The sequence below is a fragment of the Triticum aestivum genome, chromosome 4D (assembly GCF_018294505.1).
Source record: "Triticum aestivum cultivar Chinese Spring chromosome 4D, IWGSC CS RefSeq v2.1, whole genome shotgun sequence".
NCBI classification, from domain to species: Eukaryota; Viridiplantae; Streptophyta; class Magnoliopsida; order Poales; family Poaceae; genus Triticum; species Triticum aestivum.
The window spans coordinates 135,011,574-135,035,898 of record NC_057805.1 but is presented as its reverse complement, the minus strand read 5'-3'; the positions used below and the strand labels follow the sequence as shown (position 1 = coordinate 135,035,898).

The window sequence follows — 24,325 nt, the reverse complement described above, 5'->3', positions numbered from 1 at the left end:
TCAATTTCTTCAGTTCAATTTCTTCAGTCTGTTTGTCTTCATCCTGTGTTATCATGTGTTTACGCTTTCTGTACTCTGTGCTTGTCTTCATTTCATCATGATGACCATGCTTGTGTTCTGTTATGCATACTTTTGAGTACTTATTCCACTGCAAGTAGTTCTTCGCTAAGGAATTTCCTCACTGGCAAATTCCTCAGTGAAGAATTCATAAAAATCGCCTATTCACCCCCCTCTAGTCGATATAACGCACTTTCAGGCATCAGCATGGCATAGTAGGTGATCTTTGCTCCGTACCATGGTGGACTGCCGGAGCGTGGGCAGAGCGCGAGAGCGAGAGAGGGAGGAGGTGGAAGGGCTCGGACTGGCGACGCGGACAGGGGAGGGGGTGGGTTAGGGTTGCGGGACACCGGCCGGCTTAAATAGCCGGATGTCGTCTTGGGCGGCGAGCCAGAGCGGCGCCACGCGGCGTTTCCACCGTGCCAACGGACGCGGCGTCCATCGGATCACCGGGTTTCCGGGCGTTTCCGTGTGGGGCCACGCTGTCAGCCCGGGCGTTTGACGAGCCCCTGACGAGGCCACCGCAGAGCTCATCTCCCCGGGCGCCCCCATATTCGTCCCATATTTGAGCTGGATATGGGGGGTGCCGGTCAGCCCGAGTATTTGAGGGCTATTCGAGGGGCCCGTCTGGGTCCAACTTTCGTGACTGGGCAGCTACCGGGCGGCCTGCCCGGACGTTTGAGACGGGTTTGAGGGGTCTGGTTATAGATGCTCTAAGCCCCGTCCCTCGCGCGCCATGCATCCTCCATGGGACCCACCCCACCGTCCATCCACCTTTTCCCTTTTCTCTCTCGGCCAAGCCGTCTTCTTCCTTCCAATCCGCAGAGTCCCGTGACACCCTTCTCCTCTCTCCACCAAAATCCAATCAGCAACCCACCTCTCCCCTCTCCCCTACACTCTGCCCTCTCGCACTCTCAGCGGCTAAGTTGCTTCTGCCGCGGCGGGAGCAGAGCCGTGCATTGCTGTGAGGAGGGGGCTGCTGCGCTGTGATGGCTGTTGTTTTTTAGGCCGACGACAAAGTTGGAGTGGATGTTCCAATCAGAGGCTCATCAGTTTTTTCTTTGCAGCATCATCCTTGCTGCGGTGGCCTCACTGGCGTCGGTGCTGCGATGAAACATCGTCGGGCCTCGATTGCTGTGATGGAGCATCATTCGGGGCCGCCGGCGCCGCGACGGAACATCGCCGGGGCTGCACGTTGCGTTGGAGCATCTCTGGATAGGAACGCCTGTCCGACAACATGAGCGGCGCTGCATTGCCGGATGGGGACTGTTCTGCTGTGACAGATCAACGGATGCAGTGTCGTCGGTCCGACGGCGTGGTAGGGTATCAGTCGGATGATTCGTAGCAGCGCCAATGCACGAGGGGTCCAGCTACTCAGCCACATTTATTTTTCTTGAAAAAACCAGATTTGCCCTTTTTTCCTTCGTTTTTCTAATAAACCTCTTCCAAAACCCAGGAACCCCTCCCAGCTCCCCTCCCGTCAGCAGCCAGATCAAACGCCTAGGGTTTGGTTCGTGAGAGAGAAGAGAGGGTGCGATGAAGCTTGCGGGGCTCAAGTCGGTGGACGGAGCTCACGAGGACTCGATCTGGGCGGCCGCGTGGGTGCCCGCTGTTGACCACCGCCCCACGGCGCTGCTTCTCACCGGCTCCATCGACGAGACCGTCCGCGCCTGGCAACCCGACGACCTCGCCGCCGCGTCCCCCCCGGCGGGAGGGCACGCGCTCGGAGTGATATCCCTCGCGGCGCATCCTGCCGGGGTCATAGCCGCCGCGGTCTCCATCGACAGCCACGTCCGCGTCTTCGACGTCGACTCCGGCGCATCCATCGCCACGCTCGATGCCGCGCCCTCCGAGGTCTGGGGCGTTCAGTTCCACCCCAAGGTATGGCGCTGGCTTTGTGTCTTCCTTTTCCTCCGTGATCTTGCTCACAAGTTGTTACTGCAAAGAGGTTGAGTGACTGAGAGATGCTTGTAAGGTGTGCGCCTTCAGTGAAATGCTATCTAGCTTTGGTTGATTTGGGCACAGAATGCCATGATAGAACCGCCTGGTTTGGATTGTTGACGAGTTTGTAGGTTTACATTGTGCTTTGCTTCTTACTAAGTCTACTTGAGGGGTGAAACTGAAGAAATTTGTGGGCTTCTTTCAAATAGTGCTGTAGTTTTACTACGTTTCAGTATAGAATGCCCTGGGAAAATAGTGGCCTGGCTGGACATCTCGTTGTTGTTTTAGTAGGTTTAAAAAAATGAGAAGGAAACAAGACTGCTTTTGCAAAGTTACATGAAAACTATGCCACGGGTCCAATTTGCTACAATAAGCCATTGATGATTTGCGTGTATCCGGAAATCATGTAGCGGGAGAGGTTTGCAGTTGTCGATTTAGGAAAGCAGTGTGGTGCACTGGCCTGCATTTTACGACATGCCAGCCTTGTCTTCTATTTTAGGTACGTACTGAATATTTACTTCCATTGTTGCATTGATTTAGTGAGATAAGTTTGTTAGAGGCTGCAAGCGTGTACGTTTTGTGATTCAACCTATTAGCTTCTGTATTCTACGCTATGAAGTTTATGTTGTACTACTGTACTATGCTTTCTAGACGACTATATTCGGTAAGTTAAGGTGATTAAGGAACAAAGCAGATAATTATGGGGTTAAATTAATCATGATTGGAGTTCATCTTTCTGCAGTATTATTTTGGGGCCTCACTAAGCTGGTTAACAAATACTTACATAGTCCACATTTGAAAGTAAGTATTGCTAGAAAAAATAATGTGCTGAAGTAAGCTGTTGTCCGTTCTGTTACATCTCGCCTTGTTAATATGAATCACATTGTTACTTTCACGATCGTACTTAATTTTGTGAGATGATTTTATTTTCTTGTGCTACTCACTGCTTCTTGCTGGAAATTGCAACAATGACATATAGTGTTAACTCTAAAGTGATTTCTGTTCCATACTTTACGAATGTGTACTTTACTTTTTACAGATTAAATTTTAATATGTTCTGACACATGCATGATCTATAACTAGATTGACATGGTTTTATTGCATATGCAGTCGATATATTTTGGTGGGATAATGGTTATTGCTTGAGTCTTGTGTGATCTGACAGCGTAATCAACATATGCCACTTTGTCCGAAACCTTGACTATGTATGTATATTGTATGGCACTGTAACCAATTAGCTAGCACATACTACGAATGAAACCTGTGAATGAATTGCCCTAGTTTTTCTGATTTACGGTGGAATCAGTCTGTCAATTTGTATACACTTTGTCAAACAGGTTGAGTTATTAACAGGTGAATGAAATGATTTCCTTGTCAGGGTGTTGCTCTGGCTGCAGCTGGTGGTGGCAGTGGATCAGTAAAACTCTGGGACACGGAGAAGTGGCAACCTATTGCCAGCCTTCCTGTTCCGCGTCCAGAGGGAGCTCGCCCCGATAAAACAGGCAGCGGCAAGTTTGTTCTTTCAGTGGCCTGGAGTCCAGATGGCAAGCTCTTAGCATGTGGATCCATGGATGGCACGATTGCGGTGTATGATGCGGTCCGCATGAAGTTCCTCCACCACCTGGAGGGGCACCACATGCCAGTGAGGTCCATGGTGTTCTCGCCGGTGGACCCCCATGTGCTCTTGACCGGATGTGACGACTCCCACATCCACATATACGATGCCAAGGAGAAGGGCCTGATCGGGGCCATGTCGGGTCATGCGAGCTGGGTGCTGAGCATCGACGTGAGCCCGGATGGCATGGCGGTGGCGACAGGCTCCAGCGACCGCACCGTCCGGCTCTGGGACATCAATGCGAGGGCGTCAGTTCAGACCATGAGCAACCACTCAGACCAGGTCTGGGCCGTTGCATTCCGGCCGCCGGGAGGGGAAGGAGTCCGTGCTGGCCGGCTCGCCAGCGCTTCGGATGACAAGAGCATCTCCCTGTACGATTACTCCTAGTTTTACAGATTAGGCGAGCTGTGATACAGCCCTCTGTTATTGCCGTCTGTTCTACCATGACCTGTACCGCTGTACGATGCTGACTAAAGCCGTCACTTGCAAGTTGAGCGGGTTTAATTGTAGTGGTTAAAAGTGATTTTCCTGCAAGTGATTGCGACATGCTTATTTGGATTTCGGGTATAGCTCGTCTCTGCCTCTTGCGTGGTTTCACAAAGCCACAAGATCTGGCTGTATTAGCTCAGTTAACACCCACGCCAACATGTTAGTACTTATCTGCTTGCGTTGGACTGCTTCGTTGGCATAAATACGCCACCGCGCCCGTGGGGTTTGCCAGCGGAGGATGCTCTCCATGTGGCAGAGGAAAGTATAGTTTTCATCTCAAATCCTTCTTGATGTCTCAATACCCTGATTTTCAATGCCATATAATTCAGCGGACGCTACTTGTCGAAAGGATGATGTTTGGGTCGGATTGGCCGCCTCGGCAGCTGTTGGATGGCACGTGCGACAACCGTCTGTTCTCTGCCGGCGTTGACCGCATCCATTTGCAACAAAGAACGTGTTGCGCTTGAGGCTTTGCAACACGAGCTGTGTTGCTGCCCGTCCATTGCAACATAGCCCATGTTGCGGACAATATGGACAAGGTGTTATAGTGCTAGCATCGTCCCCTACGTTGATGAAAACCTTGCAGCACCACCCCTAGGCCTCGCAGCAGCGCCAATGACAACCTTTGCTGCGACCCCGCCTTCCCCTGTAGCAAAGCTCTCGGACAGGGCAGGGGGGGTGAGCAACCGCATGCCGAAGGAGAGCCCCTGGGTGAAACCCCCTGCCGTAGGGGAGCGTGAGGACATGAGCAGCCGCCTGCCAAAGTAGGAGAGAAAAAGCGAAGGGGAGGACATGAGCAGCCGCCTGCCAAAGTAGGAGAGAAAAGCGAAGGGGAGGAAGACGAGATGAGCAAGGGGATAAAGTTTCACAAAGGTTTTCCTCGTCTGCCCACCCGCATTCACGTCGTCCGTTCAATCTGAAGAGATCCGACGGCTCGTTGCGTGACCGACGCAACATGTCAATCAGTCGGTTGAAATAGAGAATTTTCCATATACAGTAATATACACCCCGAACATTACAAAACCGGAAATCAAGCCCCTTAATTTACATACATGTGGCCTGGCTTGCGCGCCTATTGCCACAGGTGATCCTCCTAGGCTCCCAACCCACCGACCATCGCGCATCTTATTCCACCCACCATATTGTTCGGTAAGCTAAACACGCATCCATCCGAGCAGGCCACAAATTCGCAGACCTTGCTCTTGAATAACAAAATGTCATGGCAATGTTGTACATTTTGGACCAAACAATTTCCTTCAATTTGACTAAGAGTGTGTTGGCTAGAAAGTAGTAAAGTCAAAGTAAGCCTCTATTCATAAAGGAGAGATAATCCCAAAATCAAAGCTAGTTTATTCTCTTGTACCTGGTCTTTTTTTTTGAAAAAGGGGGTTAAACCCCCGGCCTCTGCATCAATGGATGCATACAACCATCTTTATTAATTATTTCACAAAGGTCTGACAAGAAAATATATCAAGCCACCGGAGGCCACCACTCACACCTACAAACTCGATAATATGGAGTGCTCTCATCCCTCATATCTAAAACTGGTGTCGTCGTCGATCCATCCACATAACGTATCGGGACTAACAGCCGATGCGGCAGACCTAAAGCGCGCACCACATGCACACGTTTTAGAAGCCAGAAGTCGCCATCATCCTCGGACCGCTGACTCATCTTCAGGATAGAGATCGGCATCATCCTTGCCATTCCAGACATCCGTCGACGCCACCACGGCGCCCAACGGGGCCACCGCCCTGCGCGCATTCATCCAGACTCGAAGACTCTGGAAGATCTGTCGTGCGTAGCACCTGCCGACCAGGCATGACACAGCGTAGCACCTATCGGTCAGGCATGACTTGACATCTCCACCGAAGCTCCGTGCAAGACTTAGCCGCTCCACCTCCTGCCCCTGTCTTCCAGCGCTGCTCCACAAACGATGCTCCCAAGAGAGTAACGATACCACAATACCGCCATCGTCCGATCTGGATGACCAGATCTTAGTGTTTCCCCGAAGCAGCACGAGTGGGTCGATAAAAGTTACAGGACGATGCCTTCATCGAGGTAACGACGCAAAACGCCGCCATCGGCTCGGTTTTCACCGGCAACTCTGTTTCCCCAACTTGCAGTCGGGACTAGATGCCGGATCTAGAGATCCGACCACCCAGCCTCAGGCCGACCATCTCTGATGGAGGAGGAGGCCACCACCGCCACGCCCAGGGCCGCAGCCCCCGACGGCCTCGAGTTGCGGGTCGATCCCAAGGACAGTAAGCCATTGACGGAACGGTACACGAGGTTGCGGCCCGCCGAAGCCCATCTAGGCCCAAATCGAGCGCCGCCGCTGGACCTGCCACCGTACGCCGCCGCCGCCCCGCACACCCTATCGTAGATCTGGCTATCACGGGCCGCCACCGTTCTGACCGAAGCGCGGGCTGAGGAGAAACGCCGCCGCCGCCGGTACAGCACACAGGCTTTGCCTGGGACGCCCCCGGCGGCGCCGCACGGGAGCAGGATAGGGTTAGGTGCGGGAGCGCCTTTCAATCGGCTGATGATGGTAATTTCTCAAAAATGGGAGAGATTTTCACTTCCCGGCCTCTGCACCAACCAGGGATGCATACAGCCATTTTAGTATGAGTACCAAGATAAACATGGTCCTCGGAATTTTTAAAATGAGTATTAAGATATTTCTTGATGAGAGGTTCCATCACACACCAAGCTTGATCCTCAATAAACGGGGGAAAACCCGTGTGCATCACCTGTCAATTTTAGGAATTGAATCGGGTTGCTAGTAGGCTGCACAACCGCATGCCCAACCACTGAGCCAAGGATCTCTTTGCAGTAAAATTGGGGGAGAATTTTACTTCCCCGGCCTCTTTTTTGATGAGTGGTTCCACCACACACCAAACTTGATCCTCAATAAATGAGGAAAAACCTCTGTGCATCACGTGTCAATTCTGAGAATTGAACTTGAATCATTAGGCTGCACAACCGCATGCCCAACCACGAAGCCAAGGCTCCTTATTTCAACAAGTTGAGTTATCTTTCTAGTCGCATTTTGTTGAGCCTCGTGGAGAGGCAATCACTAATCCACAAGGCTCATACTTCAGCATTGGGTACTCAGACCTTGGCTGGAGACATTTCTCTACCCTTTTTACTGTGAGGGTCAACTAAGCTTATTATTTGGAGACCCCCTTCTTAGGCTGGAAAAGTAGGGTCAACTAAGTCTTCCTATTGTTTAAATTAATGGAGTTAGGTCCAACGCGTTTCATCACATGAACATTACCAAATGTATGCAGATATCAGCCGGAGTAATCAGTGCGGCCAAACGACTTCATTCCCATCGTAAGCCTAGCTAGGCGTCCATGGCATTGGCATTTCATAAATCAACTTCCCTTATGGGGAATCATCCATGGCATTGACATTCCATAAATCAACTTTCCCTCATGGAATCCCTTCAATGGGAAGATGCGATACTTACAATCACTAGTAAATAAATGCTTAATATTTAGGAAAATGTGATACTTCTACCAGTCACTAGTAAGTGTGCACGTGCAATGCACGTCTCAACCGATGCACATGAAATTCATGTGATATGTTTTGAGCCTGTATTTAAAAATTCAAAAAAATAGAAGAAGGCATGACCAGGGAAAAACCAAAGAACAACAATATGCATGTTTAAAGCACACCACCAACTCAAATTGCCTCCTGAAGTTTTGAAGTGAAAGCACAAGTGTGTACGGGTGCAAGGAAATAACATATCAGGGAAAATGTTGTAGAGGTATACATAAATCTTAGACATGGAAGGAACCAATGAAGAAACTAAAATACATGACAATGTTGAGCACACGGTATTCATTTTAAACTTGTGGAGCTACAACATATGCCACTTAAAAGTATTGTTGAGAAGTCCCCAATCCCATTTCTCTGGTCCCATGAAAGCATCTACAACCGGACCCCCATACCTGTCCCAAACGCCAGGATGGGCTGCTCGGTCAGTGGCTGGACGAAAAAACGCCACCCGACTGGGTGCCCCATTCCCAGCCCAAACGCCCGGACTGACCAGCACCCCCCATATCTGGCCCATATTTGGGGTGGAGATGGGGAGTCCCGGACGCGCCCGGGCACACCCTCCACGTCGGCTCTGTCAAGGCGGACCCATCCCAAATCAGAACCAAATTGACTAGTTCTCCGCATCGACCGAAATCCTCCCGCCGCCGCGCAGCCACCCACCCTCTCCTTGCTAGCCGTCCTCGCCCGCATTCGTTGATGTCGTCGTCACGGTCCTATCCGCCTCCATGGCCATGGATGATGCCTCGGCAGAATCATTCGGGGTCCCCGGCTTTGGTTTGATCCTTGCAAAGCGGAGAACCTTGCCCGGAAGGAGCGCCGCCGGAGGCAGTGCGAGCATGAGACGGCGGAGAAGATAGCACCGACGAAGACAACTACGGATGCAACCTTGGTGGCGGCAAAAGCTGTTGCTGAGGACATGGACACAGAGACGGAGTCAGGATTCAAGTATGGGGGCGGGGCGAGATATTGCCTATAGTGTGTTGTGGACACTAACAAAAAAAGACGCAGAGACTCTAGACCAGAATTCTGGGGGGCAATAACCTAGGTTGGTAAAGAAATCATTAGATCCAATAAACTAAATCTTAATCCAGCAAACAAAGTAGATGTCGGACTGTGGGCTATGAACAATTCAAGTTTGAGTAAAAGCTTCCATAAAGCAAATGCAAAAATCTATTCACATATATGAACTAAATCCTTTACTACACGAGGCGATAAACAATGCAAAACCTTCCTCATGCGTCATGAATATTTCCAAACTAATTTCATGTAATTTCTACAGATAAAATCTTGTAGTTCCAAAGGCAAAAATAGTCTAATCTTGAAACATACAAGTCATGGGTAATGAGAGCGAGAGAATAAAAGTAACCTAATCATTTTCTTGCATCGTTGCCCGTCATACAGGCTATGCGGCCGGCCGATCGGGCGTGCGCCCACGCTGTGGATCGCCCTCGCACGCCCTCGTCCTCCTCAACAGTTCTAGACTTAGATCGGAAGTTGCACCTTAATAGATAAGAACTGCCCTAGATGACCCCATGTAGAAGCAGGCGGCGGCACAGCCGACCAGTTGCCAGGCGCCGATCGTGGTATACGGTAGCCACGGAACATTTTTTTAAGGGAAGCAACCACGAAACATAGAACGATCTGACCCATGCGTACGTGCATCACTGACCATGCCCACACGGGTGCAGGGAGCCTTTGCTAGGTTAGCCATGCACCTCCCCAGCGCCACTGGCCGCTCCGGCCACGGCGGCCACGGCCATCAAGGTGTGTGCTTCGAGGTGCAGAGGTTAGAGGCGCAATATTTATGGAGATCATTTGTATTCTTAGGAGGAGACTCGTCTTCACTAATCTCAACAACATTAGGATAAATTTCTTGTGTGTCCTACTTGGACCTTCCTTTCATATCAATGCCACCCATTATTCTGATCAAATAGCGGATGTTAAACAGTTACAGATAAGGATGCATGTATGTTGTACTATGAGCCAAAAAACATTATTTCAATAATACGAGCTTGAGAGAAACCGAGATAGCAGCCATGGCCGAAAAGAAGACGTTGAATTAAAATGCAGATAAAGCATAAATGTGTAGTACGCAAAAATTGATTTTGATATGCTGAGTGAGCCCAAAAGAAATAATGACAAAGCCAAGGCAGTTAAAAACGAACGGTTGTCTCACAAAGTAGGATCCCAGATCAGGCAACAAAAAAATTAATGTTCAGGCAATATAAACTCCAGAATAATGCATAGGCTGGAAGAGCAACTAAACTTACCTGAAAGAAAAGTTAAGCATATGAATTGACCAAGTTGATATTTTGGAGCCATGACCATTGGTGAAATTTATAGAGATTAGAAATTTCATACATTTCAAGTTGGCACAAATTGTGGTAGCATTGAGAGGGAATAATTTGTAGGCACTGGAGCATGCTGATAAAAGGTAGTACGCTAGAACAAAGGTAAGGTGAATAATTTTTTGAAAGAAATGTTTCGGTGCAAAGTAGTCCATGGAGTAACTGCATTAACACCTCCAGGTTCTATCAGTTAAGGACTAACCACAATAATAACATCCACTGTGGAGTAGCTAGATGGGTAGCAAGAGGCAAACCTAAAAGAGTTTGGCGGAGCCAGGGGTGGCCTTGGAAGAACTGGTTATGGTGAGCATGCATCCCATCACAAACTGTCTATTAATTGATAAAACCTTTCACCATGTACGTAGGCCATAATCAGTTGTAGTGGTAAAAAGAATAGAGGAAATCAGTAAGCACATCATGATCAACAATGCTCACATTAAAGTCCTCTGCTTTATGCACTTGACTTTGAGAGGAAACAACTAATTCTGGTAAGCACATTTTGATCAGCTTAATTAAATCTTAAATATCAATTTATAATAGATTAATATAAAAGAGACTACAAATTAGGTGGCAAATAATAAGAAAAAATGTACAGGTCAGCAGCACATCGCATGCTCTATACTATCTCATTTCACTACAATGCTGGCTATAGAACAAAAACAGAGAAAAAGAAAACGATGTGTATTTGAAGGAGATGAGTAATGCAGTCTATATCATGTCCAATTCTTTCATATATGCATGAAGAATGTAGACTAAAGCCTAGCTTCAGTTGCCCCCAGAAAAATCTAAGCTTCAGTTTTGTCATATACACTTGAAAATATGTAAATGAGCAGTGAAAACTTTACAGAAGTATTGTCATCTAATAGTATCTGAACAAATTTAAGCAAGAGTTAATGCACTCTATATTTTTTAACCATATTCATCTTTGGCTGGAAGGTCAATGCTTAACAATATAAGCATCAACTTAGGTAATAATCGAATGGACATGCGCAGCAATGGTTGAAAAAGCATGTTACCTTAGCATGCCAAACTACACATGTCATACTTGGCATGCGCCATGCCTTGGCTCCGCCATTATCAAACTAAGCTTTACCTGGACGCAGACGGGACCACAAACAGCCATGCTCAACCTACACCAACAAATTATTGGAATTAAGAGATGTAATATTTTAGTGGAAAATATACTTAACTTGCCAAACATAAACTCCAATTTAGCACATCAATATCAATTACAATATACATCTCCTTTTCATTTTGAGCATCAGACATGTGTACTAATGATTCCATATCTAGTTCGGTAAATTTAGGTGAACATATTACAACAATGAGAGCAATGATGTACAACATGAAGTGAAGAATGGGATTCTGCTATTTTTGTCGAACCCTGTCTTGCAAATATGGTGCCTTCTAAAACCATGTAATACAAGCAAGAGCAGCATTGCCTCAGCTTGATGGAGAAGGAACCCCGGGGAAATTAGAAAATGTAATCAATGGGGGCAACCCATGTTTCAATGCACTTGAAAAACTCGCAATGCTTAATGTATGTATATCAGATCAATGATAAATAGTTGTAGATACTCACTCGTAAACTTTTGTAGATACATTAATCGAAAAACACAAATTAATTTTCAGTGTTATAATACAGTTATAGAGCAAAGTTCTGCTGAGCAACATGTATGAACACATGCCACACCTCCTCTAAGTTCCAAGTGATTTCCAACCTTGCCCCCAACTCAGCTCAAAGCATATGTGATTCTTCGGAAAAAACATACATAAACACAAAAGGTAGTACAGTGATTGGTGCTTCAAACCACCATGCATGGAAAATCGATCTCGGAGCTTAGATGTATGCTACTCCCTCTGTAAACCAATATAAGATTGTTTAGATCACTACTTTAGTGATCTAAACTATCTTATATTAGTTTATAGAGCGAGTATGTGAGAATTGATTGTTATCATTAAACAAAGGGTAAATTGGCAATCCAACCCGCACATATGGATTCTCTAGGCCAATAAACAAGTACGGAAAGTAGATGATGTTGCAAACAAATTTCTACATCGATTCTCCAAGAACATCGTCTTTACAAACTTCAGAAACCCACATTTGCAGTTATTGTAGTTGGATTTGTTTACCACAGAGAAGGCATCAAACTTGTAATGTTCTACAAATAATATACCCATCCGTTGTTATCTTTATATGACTTCCTAATGATGTCCTTCAAGGGAACAAGTCTTTTGGGAGTATGGTGGATACAATCATATAGAAAACCACCGAAAGCTCTATTGCAATATAGATGAAAAAATATGAATAATCCTGTCTCTAGTGGTAAATATACAACTTCTCCGTATTATCCGAAAAATAAACAACACAAAGAAGGGATTGAGATGTCATGGTCCCTTCTATAGGGAAATATTGTGCTCCCACCTGGGGTGCTCCATGCTCCAATTTCAGAACATCAATTTGAAATGTTTTAAAAGTTCTGAAAAAAAATGTGAATGTTCACAAGGAATGTGACTGCAACCTTTAAAATTTTCAGGTCCAAACTCGAAATGTACATTGAGAAACAAAAAAGACAAATTCATATATGAATAGGATCAAATGTTGCTCTCGTCTTTTTATGACACCATTCATGCTAAATTTCACATTTTTCTTATCCATGCATTTAGAGTCTGAAATTTTTAGGAATTGTACTCACATTCCTAAAATTGATTATTTATATTTATTTTTTCAATTTTTTTTGAAACACTAAAATTGATTACTATTATTTTAAAGCTGGAGCACGGGAAGCGCTGGGAGTATTTCTCCCTTGTATGTAATGAATGAAGAAGCTGAGATAGAGGTTACACTCTTGGAAGTACAGTGCGCCCGCTAATTACAATTATTTTACAGCAGGATTGATTTGGATCTTCGGATCTCCGAGTTCTTGGTAGCCTATGTGCACGTTGAAATCAATATTTGTTTGGATCCCAAAATCAAATTTTAGTGGACATTAAGTCCCCTGGCTGAAAGGAAAAACAGAGTCACTGGATTTCAATGGAAGTCAGTTAATTCCCCCATGGTTGAAAGGTGCTTGTGGTGGTTTTTACTAGGTATATAATCAGAATTTTGGATGTACATTTGCGAGATACATTTCAGCGTATCCCAACATTCATCTTTGACTATATATTTGAATAACTAGATGTGAGTTATATGTAACAAAATTATACCATTGAATTCATATTCAAAAGAAGTTTTCAACGGTATAATTTTGAAGTCATAAAAATACATATAATTGATCTCATATGTCCAAAGTTAAATTTTGAAATTCGTGCCTGTCTTATACATTGGAATAGAGGAAGCAACTTTATAATACAAAATGGAAGGCAAAATTTTAAAATCATTAACCAAAAAAGAGTTGAATCAACGTTAATAGTTTTCAAAATTCATTCTATACTTATGAAAGATAAAGTAATTCCATATTGTAAGGTCGAGGTCGGACCAAGCATTGGTTAGATTTAGGGTAGACTTTTATGTTTGAAAAAATTAGGTGTTCTTGTTCAAACGTGTAAATTGCTCGTCAAGGACGCAATACTATTATTTCAAAGGAGAATGATCTTATGAATGACGACTCCAAATAGGATGATAAATTGGTCTAGAGAATTTCTTGGCATAAAATTAGTTTACAATATAATTTTCTTGATGAGATTGACTTATCGTATGGAACAAAGTCAATCCCATTAAGAGTTTACTTCAGCATAATAGAAAGTCAAGAAAACACCTACTCCAGTTTGTAGATGTGCTTTCACGCCCTTGATCTCATTGTCGCGATCTACAAGGGCCATCGTGCCAAACACAGAGAGACCTAGAAATATCTCATTGTCGCGATCTTCAAAGGCCGTCGCCCCAAACACAGAGAGACCTAGAAATATCACTGACTGTCTTTTACTTTTGACATCAGAAGGACACGTGGCGGACGCTCGTGGTGGTTGAGCCGAGCGTAAGCAAAATTGATGACAAAACCCGAAAATGCCAAACAAGGCCAAAGCTAATAAAAGAGATAGAAAACGTGCCAATTTTGATGACATGTACTGTTTTTGCTCCCGAGCTCAAATACCCTCACATGAACAATAAAATCCAAAAAAAAGAGTAAGCAAAACTGAAATAAGTCAGTGTTTTTCTAATGAACATCAACATATGCTCTAAATGCTTGTAATTCTTTTCTTTAAAAAATCCGTACAAAAAAGATGGGGCTAAAAAACGACATTTGCAGCACTCATATTGTACTTTTTCCCATAGGCCATGATTGATGTCTTTTGTTGGTGAACTTTTGCTGACAATCAGAACACAATCACCAAGATGCTACGTTACCATAAATACCTTTTTTTATTAACTATCTGTCACATAAACAAATTTATCTTGAGGTGTGTTATGTTACTAGCTAAGTTACTCCCACTACGACGAGTCAAAGTATCCTAGTTGAGGTGACTCCCGTCAAAACGGATCATATCCCTTGCGTTGCTTCCCAGGCGACGTGAGGGGCCAGCCGTAACGACGCCGTCAGGTCTCTTCCGTACCTACTCCATGTTGGTGGTAGGGGATCTCCTCCCTTTGTTGGCAGGAGTTGCGTCTTGTGGGGTGACAGTGGCAGGGGTTGCGGAAGCCGGGGTGGAGTGTTGTGGCCCTCTTCTCTCTCTCACGGTAGAATTGGGCGCAGGGGCAATGGCCTGCCTCACGGCAGCGGACCGGCATGGCGACGTAGTTTGGCGGTGGCATTTTTTAGTGGCCTCATATCCGACGCTTTGCCGGAGGATCGAGAGGAAGTTCTCCTTCCTTCAGACTATGACTAGCGGTGGCACAATGATGAAGGCGATGTGAAGCAGTACAATGATGGGGCGAGAATGGTGCGTCTACTGCTTGCAACGGCCACGGAGATGTAGCCACATCTCAACGCCGTTGTCACCGCATTGGCTGTGAAGACATGCGAGGTGAACCTTTCAATGATGTTTCACTCTCCGACTTGTGCGGCCGTTCATGTTCGTAGGCATGGTTTTGGTTGTGTTCTATTGTCCATCAAGGAGATGCACCGCATGCCAGTAAACAGTTTGGATTCCAATTTCACATAACCTTGTGTGCGTGTGCCCATCCCAATCCCGACTATACTATCTTTGACAAGTGGTAATGGGAACATAAGATGACTTCGGCTAGGCGGTGCTCTTTCAATATTGAGTTTAGCTCCATGGCGAAAACCCTATGTTCGTTAGTCACGTCGGGGCGTCGGTGTATGTTTCATGTGGAGACGCGGAGTGGCATGACCTCTTGTGGAGCGAGGGTGAATAGGTGGAGCTGACTTTGGCTCTCGGATGTAGGTGCACCTGATATGATTTTTAGTAATTCCAAAAATGTCAAAAAGGTATGAAACCTTTTGGTAAACTAATTTGACCTTCTGTTGCATTCGTATAAAAACTTTAGCCAACGAAGGAATTTCACGGTATTGTTGGTGGAAAATATAAAATCAACACTATATATTTTGAAGCAGAGATAGTAGGATGTACCTGCACGCGTGAGTTTTTTTAGGAAAGGAGGAAGACCTCTGCATCTGGACGACGCATGCAGACACTTTATTAATTGTTCACACAAGACCTTATAAAGTAATACAATAATAAGACTATACTCATCATCTAGGCAACATCTGTCGCTACACCTATCCAATTGATAAAGGGATGCTGATGATCTGGGCGTAATACCAAACAGACCTTGCATCCAAACCTAACATCTAAGACCTGAGGTCCCATCCAGGACGCCTATCGGGTATGGGGCACCCACCGGTCCGGCGCACTCCTCAATCAGGACGCCTGCCGGGTATGAGGCCGTCGCAGCCACCTGCCATCAATCCATCTTCAGAGCTGTACTGCTGCATCTACCTTGCCCAGTCTAGCTGCCGTCGACGCCACCACGACGCCAGACCGCGTCACTCTCCTGCGTGAGTCCATCTCCACGCATCGGACGCTGAGTGATGTCTACTACGCAACCTTCTTCTTGTAGACGTTGTTGGGCCTCCAAGTGCAGAGGTTTGTAGGACAGTAGCAAATTTCCCTCAAGTGGATGACCTAAGGTTTATCAATCCATGGGAGGCGTAGGATGAAGATGGTCTCTCTTAAGCAACCCCGCAACCAAATAACAAAGAGTCTCTTGTGTCCCCAACACACCCAATACAATGGTAAATTGTATAGGTGCACTAGTTCGGCGAAGAGATGGTGATACAAGTGCAATATGGATGATAGATATAGGTATTTGTAATCTGAAAATATAAAAACAGCAAGGTAACTAATGATGAAAGTGAGCACAAACGGTATTGCAATGCTAGGAAACAAAGCCTAGGGTTCATACTTTCACTAGTGCAAGTTCTCTCAACAATAATAACATAGTTGGATCATATAACTATCCCTCAACATGCAACAAAGAGTCACTCCAAAGTCACTAATAGCGGAGAACAAACGAAGAGATTATGGTAGGGTACGAAACCACCTCAAAGTTATTCTTTCCAATCAATCCGTTGGGCTATTCCTATAAGTGTCACAAACAGCCCTAGAGTTCGTGTAAAATAACACCTTAAGACACACATCAACCAAAACCCTAATGTCACCTAGATACTCGAATGTCACCTCAAGTATCCATGGGTATGATTATACGATATGCATCACACAATCTCAGATTCATCTATTCAACCAACACATAGAACCTCAAAGAGTGCCCCAAAGTTTCTACCAGAGAGTCAAGACGAAAACGTGTGCCAACCCCTATGCATAGGTTCATGGGAGGAACCCGCAAGTTGATCACCAAAACATACATCAAGTGAATCACGTGATATCCCATTGTCACCACAGATAAGCACAGCAAGACATATATCAAGTGTTCTCAAATCATTAAAGACTCAATCCGATAAGATTACTTCAAAGGAAAAACTCAATCCATTACAAGAGAGTAGAGGGGGAGAAGCAACATAAGATCCAACTATAATAGCAAAGCTCGCGATACATCAATATCGAATCACCTCAAGAACACGAGAGAGAGAGAGAGAGAGAGAGAGAGAGAGATCAAACACATAGCTACTGGTACATACCCTCAGCCCCGAGGGTGAACTACTCCCTCCTCGTCATGGAGAGCGCCGGGATGATGAAGATGGCCACCGGTGAGGGTTCCCCCCTCCGGCAGGGTGCCGGAACAGGGTCTCGATTGGTTTTTGGTGGCTACAGAGGCTTACGGCGGCGGAACTCCAGATCTATTCTGCTCCCCGAAGGTTTTAGGGTATATGGGTATATATAGGAGGAAGAAGTACGTCAGGGGAGCCACGAGGGGCCCACGAGGGTGGAGGGCGCGCCCAGGGGGGTGGGCGCGCCCCCCTGCCTCGTGCCTTCCTCGTTGCTTTCTTGACGTGGACTCCAAGTCTCCCGGGTTGCTTTCTTTCCAAAAATAACTTTTCCAGAAGGTTTCATTCCATTTCGACTCTGTTTGATATTCCTTTTCTTCGCAACACTGAAACAAGGAAAAAAACAGGAACTGTCACTGGGCTCTAGGTCAATAGGTTAGTCCCAAAAGTGATATGAAAGTGTTTAATAAAGCCCATAAACATCCAAGATGGATAATATAATAGCATGAATACTTCATAAATTATAGATACGTTGGAGACGTATCAGCATCCCCAAGCTTAATTCCTGCTCGTCCTCGAGTAGGTAAATGATAAAAGAAATAATTTATGAAGTGTGAATGCTAGCAGGTGCACAAGTTTGATCAACGATAATTTCAATCACCTTTTCTAGCATCATTATATGTCATAACAGTAGCTCAACTCATAGAACTTTGCATGATCAAGTAACAAACTATTCACATGTTAAAGTATCACTGCAAAAAAATACACTTCCGTGATGATACGTGTTTGTCACAGTAGGTCGCGTTTTTTGTCATGCATGTACATCCATGACAAATTTATGACAGAATCAAGATAGTCATACCTGTGCTATCGTAGAAGTGTTCCATGACATTACCAAAATTATCATCACGGAAGTGTCCACTTCCATGACGATAAATCGCGCGTCACAGAAGTGCTTTCGTCAAGGGTGACCGACACGTGGCATCCACCGTAACGGAACGCCGTTAAGCCATCGACTCGGGTTTTGGATCCGATAACCCGTTAACAGCCCCGACCAATGGGGATTTTCCACGTGTAAAATCATCATTGGCTAGAGGAAACACGTGTCGGCTCATCGTTGGGACAGATGTCATCCACTCACTGGACAGAAGGCGCCTATGATACGTCGACACGTGGCATGGCCCAACAGTGGCCCATTCCTGTGAAAAGGCCGGCCCGTTTGACTTGGTCAAAAGCTGGCGGGCCGGCCCATGGAAAGCCTGTTAATGACATGTTCGCATATAGCCCATTTACAGCCCGCTAACCCAAGGCCCGTTACGCCCTATCCGAATTAGGCCCAGTAGCGTCATCTGGGCCATCCAATATGATTCCAGTCCATTTTCACTTCTGGCCCATGTATAGCCCATGACGTCGGCCCATATGAGGCCCTTTGTAACTCTTGGCCCATTAGCGGCCCGTGCTAAAACTGGCCCGTGATGAACAGTGTATTACTTTACACCCATTAACGGCCCATGGTGAAACTGGCCCGTAATGAACAGTGTATCACTTTATACCCATTAACGGCCCGTTATTCCGTTGGGCTGTTTCCAGCCCAAGTTAACTTTTGGCCTTCTGAGGGCCCATTTATTCTTGGGCTCATTTGCAGCATTCGGTTACTTACGGCCCGTTACTGTCATTTTCTGCTTGTGGGCCAAATTCTGCCCGTCGTTACAGTGGCCCGTTTGTGGACCTTTAGTCTGTTGGGCCATTTTCATAGCATCACCAAATATGGCCTATTAACGATGGCCCGTTATGGTCGGCCCATGAACGGACGATTCCAACTCTAGCCCGTTTACAGCCATAATGCGGTCTGTTTGGCCCATGTTTGGCCTATCGATCATACGGCCCGTATAAGGCCCATTGATGATACGGCCCGCAGAAAGCCCATTGTTTCTACGGCCCGTAGAAGGACCATTGTTTCTACGGCCCGTAGAAGGCCCACTGTTTCTACGGCCAGTAGGAGGCCAGTGTCACTACAGTAAATATTAGCCCATGGTTATTGTGGCCTAGTTTTAAAAAATAGGTTATTGCAGCCACTAGCTAACCGCGGAAAAAGAACTGCAATGACTACAAGCAAACAAATAAACAAGACAACAAGAAAATAAATAAGCAAGCAACTAACGCTAGGCTATCACGGCTATTACACATATTACATCCACTGGGCATCAAAGTTCGCCACCAGTGCAAATATAGGGAACAAAGCAGCATATCATATACACTGGTTGTCAAAGTTGGCGACCAGCGCAAATAAACGCCGCAGCAAAACAAATCCAGAACTGAAACCACTTCAGAAGATCTCAAGAAACAATATCCTGGGTACCCATAATGCTGGCAAGATGCTTAGCAAGCTTATTAACTTTCTCTTGTTTGGCGCTTAAATCCTCCAGCGCTTGCTGTTGCACCAGAAAATATGCATCTGAATTCTGCAGGGACTTCCTCAGTCCTTCAGCTTCCTGTCGCAGCACATCTAATCGATGTCTTTCAACTTGAAGTTGAGACTCAAGAAGATGAACTGATTCAGGCAGCGAGTTCGAAGAGCTTGTGCCAGCAGTAGTGGCCAGTAACTCGAACACTACATCAAGACAGGACTTTTGGGTTCCCTCACTGTCGTCAAGATAGTTTTTATCATCTTTCTTGGAGACCAACAGGGATGTCTCACTATCTTGAACCTTATCTGCATTACTTCCTTTACCATTGGATAACGCGGTACTGTTCCTCAATATTTTGTCCGCATTCTAAAAGAGAAACAAGCAGACAAATCACATGTTTACCATGTTGTATATGAAACTCATTTTGGTAAATGAGTTCAGTAGTAAAGTGGACAGGATAACAACATGAAACAAACATATATCTATGTACCATGGTCACTTTATGGTCTATATCATTCTAGTTTTTGTTGCCAAATCAAGATAGAGACACAGTTCAAATAATATTTGTTCAAGACAAAGCAGAATAGACAGAATATAAGTGTGGGTAACTATAGAGCAATAACAACACTTGTAATGTGCATGGCATGAGAACATAACTGTTTATTCAATTGAAACTGAAATCAACATAGAGCAGGTTACAACAGCAAACCAGTTAAAGAAACAGGTTTAAAACATACCTGTTGCGCCATTGGAGTTTCAATTCCATCCTTCAAATTTGAAAATAGTTTGTATGAGTAAATACAGTAATGCAAGAGCAAAGGAGTATGAACCATAGCTACAGAACCTGACCTGAGAACAAATCTTCTTCTCCTTTAAGCGTTGAGTTGGGATTCGGAGTGGTGGTCCTCGTGCTTTGGCCACTGCGGTTCCCTTACTAACTGCTCGTGTTTGGGTGCTCTGTGGTGGAGACGGTGCTGTGTCAACTGGAACTGGGTTACTATCTGCCGGGGTTGGGGTTAGAAGGGGTGTAGCTGGTTCTCTGTCCAACTAGGTAGGGGTACAATCTGCGAGAGTCTGGGTTATGTGTGGTGGATCTGGTCCTTGGGCAAGTACAACCGTGGTTCTATCTGCATCAACTGGTAGCACTATCTTTTCTGAAGACCGTGTTGTTACTCCCTTAGATACTGCCATCACGCTCTCCAATTCAAATGGCTGATAAACAAGAAAAGTAATTAAAAGTATAGACATTGTATGATAGACAGGTGCAATGGATAGTGGGGAATAAAAGAGGGCATGAAATAATTCATATTTATGTTGTCTAACCAAACAGGATAGCATGACACAATTTCACATATATGATGGCTAACTAAACAGGATAGCATGACACAATTTCACATTATGATGGCTAACTAAAAAAAGATGGAAAGACATAGTTCAAAATATGAGACTATGTAAACAGGATGACATGACATAACTATATAATGTGTTTATTAAATAGGTTGGCATGCCATAATTCACATACATTCACGGATAGAATGCCATAATTCAAAATATGATGACTGTAAACACTAAACAGGATGAGATGATATAACTATATGATGTCTTTATTAAATGGGTTGCCATGCCATAATTCAGATAGATGATGTGTATGCACTATGTAAACATGATGGCATGATATAATTCAAATATATGATTTATATAGTAAGCAAGTAAGCAGATGGCAATCCATATATGATGTAAAAACTAAGCAATGCAAGACAACATGCATGACATGGGTAATATAACCCTGCCAAGTTTGAGCATAGACCTCAGGGGGGGAAATGGGACTGGTCATCAGTCTCTGGATCCTCCTCTGAGGAGCTCTCTGTAACCAGCAAGATGTCTGCTTCAGCAGGTAGCATTGTCTGCTCTGAATACCTTGTTTTCACTCCAGATACTTCCATCACCGCTTCAAATGGCTGATGCACAGGAAGAGTAGTTGAATATACAAACGTTGTTGACAAATGGAACACGTAATACAAAAAAATGATAGCATGATATAATTCACATACATGATGATTGGCTAAACAGCATGGCATTGCATAATTCACATATATAATGCCTTTGCAACAAGATAGCATTGTATAATTCACATATATAATGTCTTGCAACAAGATGGCAATGCATAATTCACATATATGGTAATTAGACACTGAACAGGTGGCATTCACACAAAGCATGTCTAAACTAATCAAATGACATAGCAATGCGAGGCACCATACGCACGATATGAGCAACATAACCCTGCCAAGTTAGAGCATACACCTCGGGGGGGGGGGGTAGGACTGGTCATCTGTCTCTGAATCCTCCTCTGAGGAGCTATTCGTAACCAGCGAGATATGCGCTTCGTCAGATAGCATAGTCTGCTCTGAAGACCTTGTTTTCACTCCAGAATTTGCCATCACCGTGTCAAATGGCTGATGCACATGAAGAGCAGTTGAATGTACTAACATTGTTGACAAATGTAATATGTAACGGAAAAAAAAGAATGGCCTGATATAATTTACATATAAGATGACTGGCTAAGTAGGATGGCATTGCAAAATTCACATATATGATGCCTGGCTAAACAAGATGGCGTTGCATAATTCACATAAAAGATGAATAAACTAAACAGATGGCATTCGCATAAAGGATGTCTAAACTAAGCAGATGACATATTTGATGTATAAAGTAAGCAATGCAAGACACCATATGCATGATATAACCAACATCAGCATGCCAAGTTAGAGCGAAGACCTCAGGGGGTAAATAGGAGTTGTCTTCTCCTTCTGAATCCCCCTCAGAACAGATATCTTCCTCTTGATTACAATCCGAAATGCATGGAGGGGGGCTGCCTTTGCGCCTACCATGGAGCGACGTCTGCATGAAATTTTATTGCCACGCAAGGCTCGTCTCTTTTGCTCTACATGTTCAGTTCCATTGTTTACAATAACTGTCATGCATAGGAATAAAACATAGTGAGATTATGTAAGGAGTGCATGCAGAAATCCAGAGTGATGGTAGCAACCTGTGGATAGACCCAAAACCAATAATAGCAGGCAGATAATGGCTTCAGTTAAAAAATACAGATAATGGCTTCTTTACTGTTTGTTTCCCACCCAACATGAAACTCATAGTAGACACCGGAGATTAACCAGATAGTAGATAGATACTATTGATAGCGGCCCCGATATGTACCCCACAACCATTTAAAAACTCAAGTTTGACCATTAGTTTGGAGCTGACTCAGAGTCTAATCGGTGAACAGGACGATAAAGTAGCATGTAATATTAAGCGATGCATAACGTAAGCAGACACGAAAGAGTGCGACCTCTCTTGCGGACCCGTGTAGTCCTCGAGGTCATCTGCTTGGTTGATGATGGTAATGCAGTTTTCATGGCTGCCAGCGGCGGGGAAGAAGATCTGAGGTGGCGAAAGACAGTCTGGAGGCCGGATCCCTGTTGTGCTGGACCCTTCTGTCGTTGGAGCAGCTGAGCTGGGGTGGACGACGGCGCAGCAGGAGCGGGACAAACCACGCAAGGTTTTCTTTGACAACTATCTGTAAGAGAAGTAATTCTGTAACGGCTCGTTTGAATTGGAGGATTCCAACAATGCAGGGATAGGAAATAGACAGGAATAGGATAGGAATGCACGTGCAAAACAGAGAGTTTAAAAACACAGGATTTCTGCCAATCTGGGTGTTTGATTCACAACAATTGGAAGATCACGGGATGCAAAGAAGCATGGTGAGATTAAGTCAAACCACAAGAAAATGTACGGTTATAATGCTATTATGCTACTATCTCTTAGTCTTGTGCTTCATGAATAGGAATTTGAAAAGGAGGACAAGTGAAAATTAAAATTCCTACATTTTTTTCTTTCAAGGAGACACTAAAGGAACAAATCCGTGTGCTCAGTGGACAATATATATAACATGTAGAGTAAAAAAGAGATGCAACAAGTCTACAACCTCTTTGGCGAAGCCATGTCGATCTCAACGTGATTGGGTTGGCCGGTGAGGATGCTCCGGCTGACTTTGCTGTCGGAGGAGGGGAAGAAGATCTTAGGCGTCTGGAGATGGAGCCCGAGGTACTGTTCCGCTGTGATGGAGGGTTTCGTCGTTGGAGCAGCTCCGGTGAGTTGTACGACACCGAGGCTGAAGTAGGACAAGAGAGACAACGAACAACGTTAACTTGAGTGGAATTCTAATAGCATCTCCAATACATGACGTAAAATACATAACCACAAAGTGCTAGATGTAAAATACATCAGCCGCTCATCTCTGAACTTAACTGTCGAAACTGAACTTAACTGTCGAAACTGAATTTTGCTGTCGAAACTGAATTTTGCTGTCGAAACTGAATGCACTAGCAAGGTGAGGCTACACGTCGGTCGACTGACTTTTTCATCTCTGGTCAGTCGATTTTGCAGCCGTTGGATACGAAATCAAGGGCCTGCGGTTCATCTTCAACCTCCACCCCCTGAGCCGCCAGCCACCACCGGCCAAACAGCAGCCCCCCGCCGCCCGCGACCAGCGGTGCGCCGCCCCGCCCGCTCCGAAAACACTCCCCACCGCCGGTCCGCCGCCGCCCCGACCATCCCTCTAGGCCCCCCCCGTGCCGAGCTTTTTCTCCGGCGATCCCCACGCCACCGCCCCGCCAACACCCCGCCACCGCCGGCGACCACCGCTCCCATCCTGAACCCTAAGATAGATAGTGGGGTACCTCTCCGGCGAGCCCCCCTCCCCGCTGC

At 45.4% G+C, this 24,325-nt stretch overlaps 1 protein-coding gene across 1 annotated transcript; it reads left to right on the top strand.

Annotated features, from left to right (window-relative positions):
* The first annotated feature begins 1,503 nt into the window (after nt 1-1,503).
* Nucleotides 1,504-4,185, top strand: LOC123096857 (WD repeat-containing protein VIP3). Its single transcript, XM_044518652.1, has 2 exons — nt 1,504-1,938; nt 3,377-4,185. Exons 1-2 carry the CDS (start codon nt 1,594-1,596, stop codon nt 3,998-4,000), a joined length of 969 nt encoding a protein of 322 aa, XP_044374587.1. The 5' UTR covers nt 1,504-1,593; the 3' UTR covers nt 4,001-4,185.
* Nucleotides 4,186-24,325: the final 20,140 nt, after the last annotated feature.

Coding starts and splice junctions, on each gene's coding strand:
- LOC123096857 (XM_044518652.1), top strand. CDS start 1,594: ATGAAGCTTGCGGGGCTCAAGTCGGTGGACGGAGCTCACGAGGACTCG. Junction 1,939..3,376: donor GCGTTCAGTTCCACCCCAAG/GTATGGCGCTGG, acceptor TTTCCTTGTCAG/GGTGTTGCTCTGGCTGCAGC.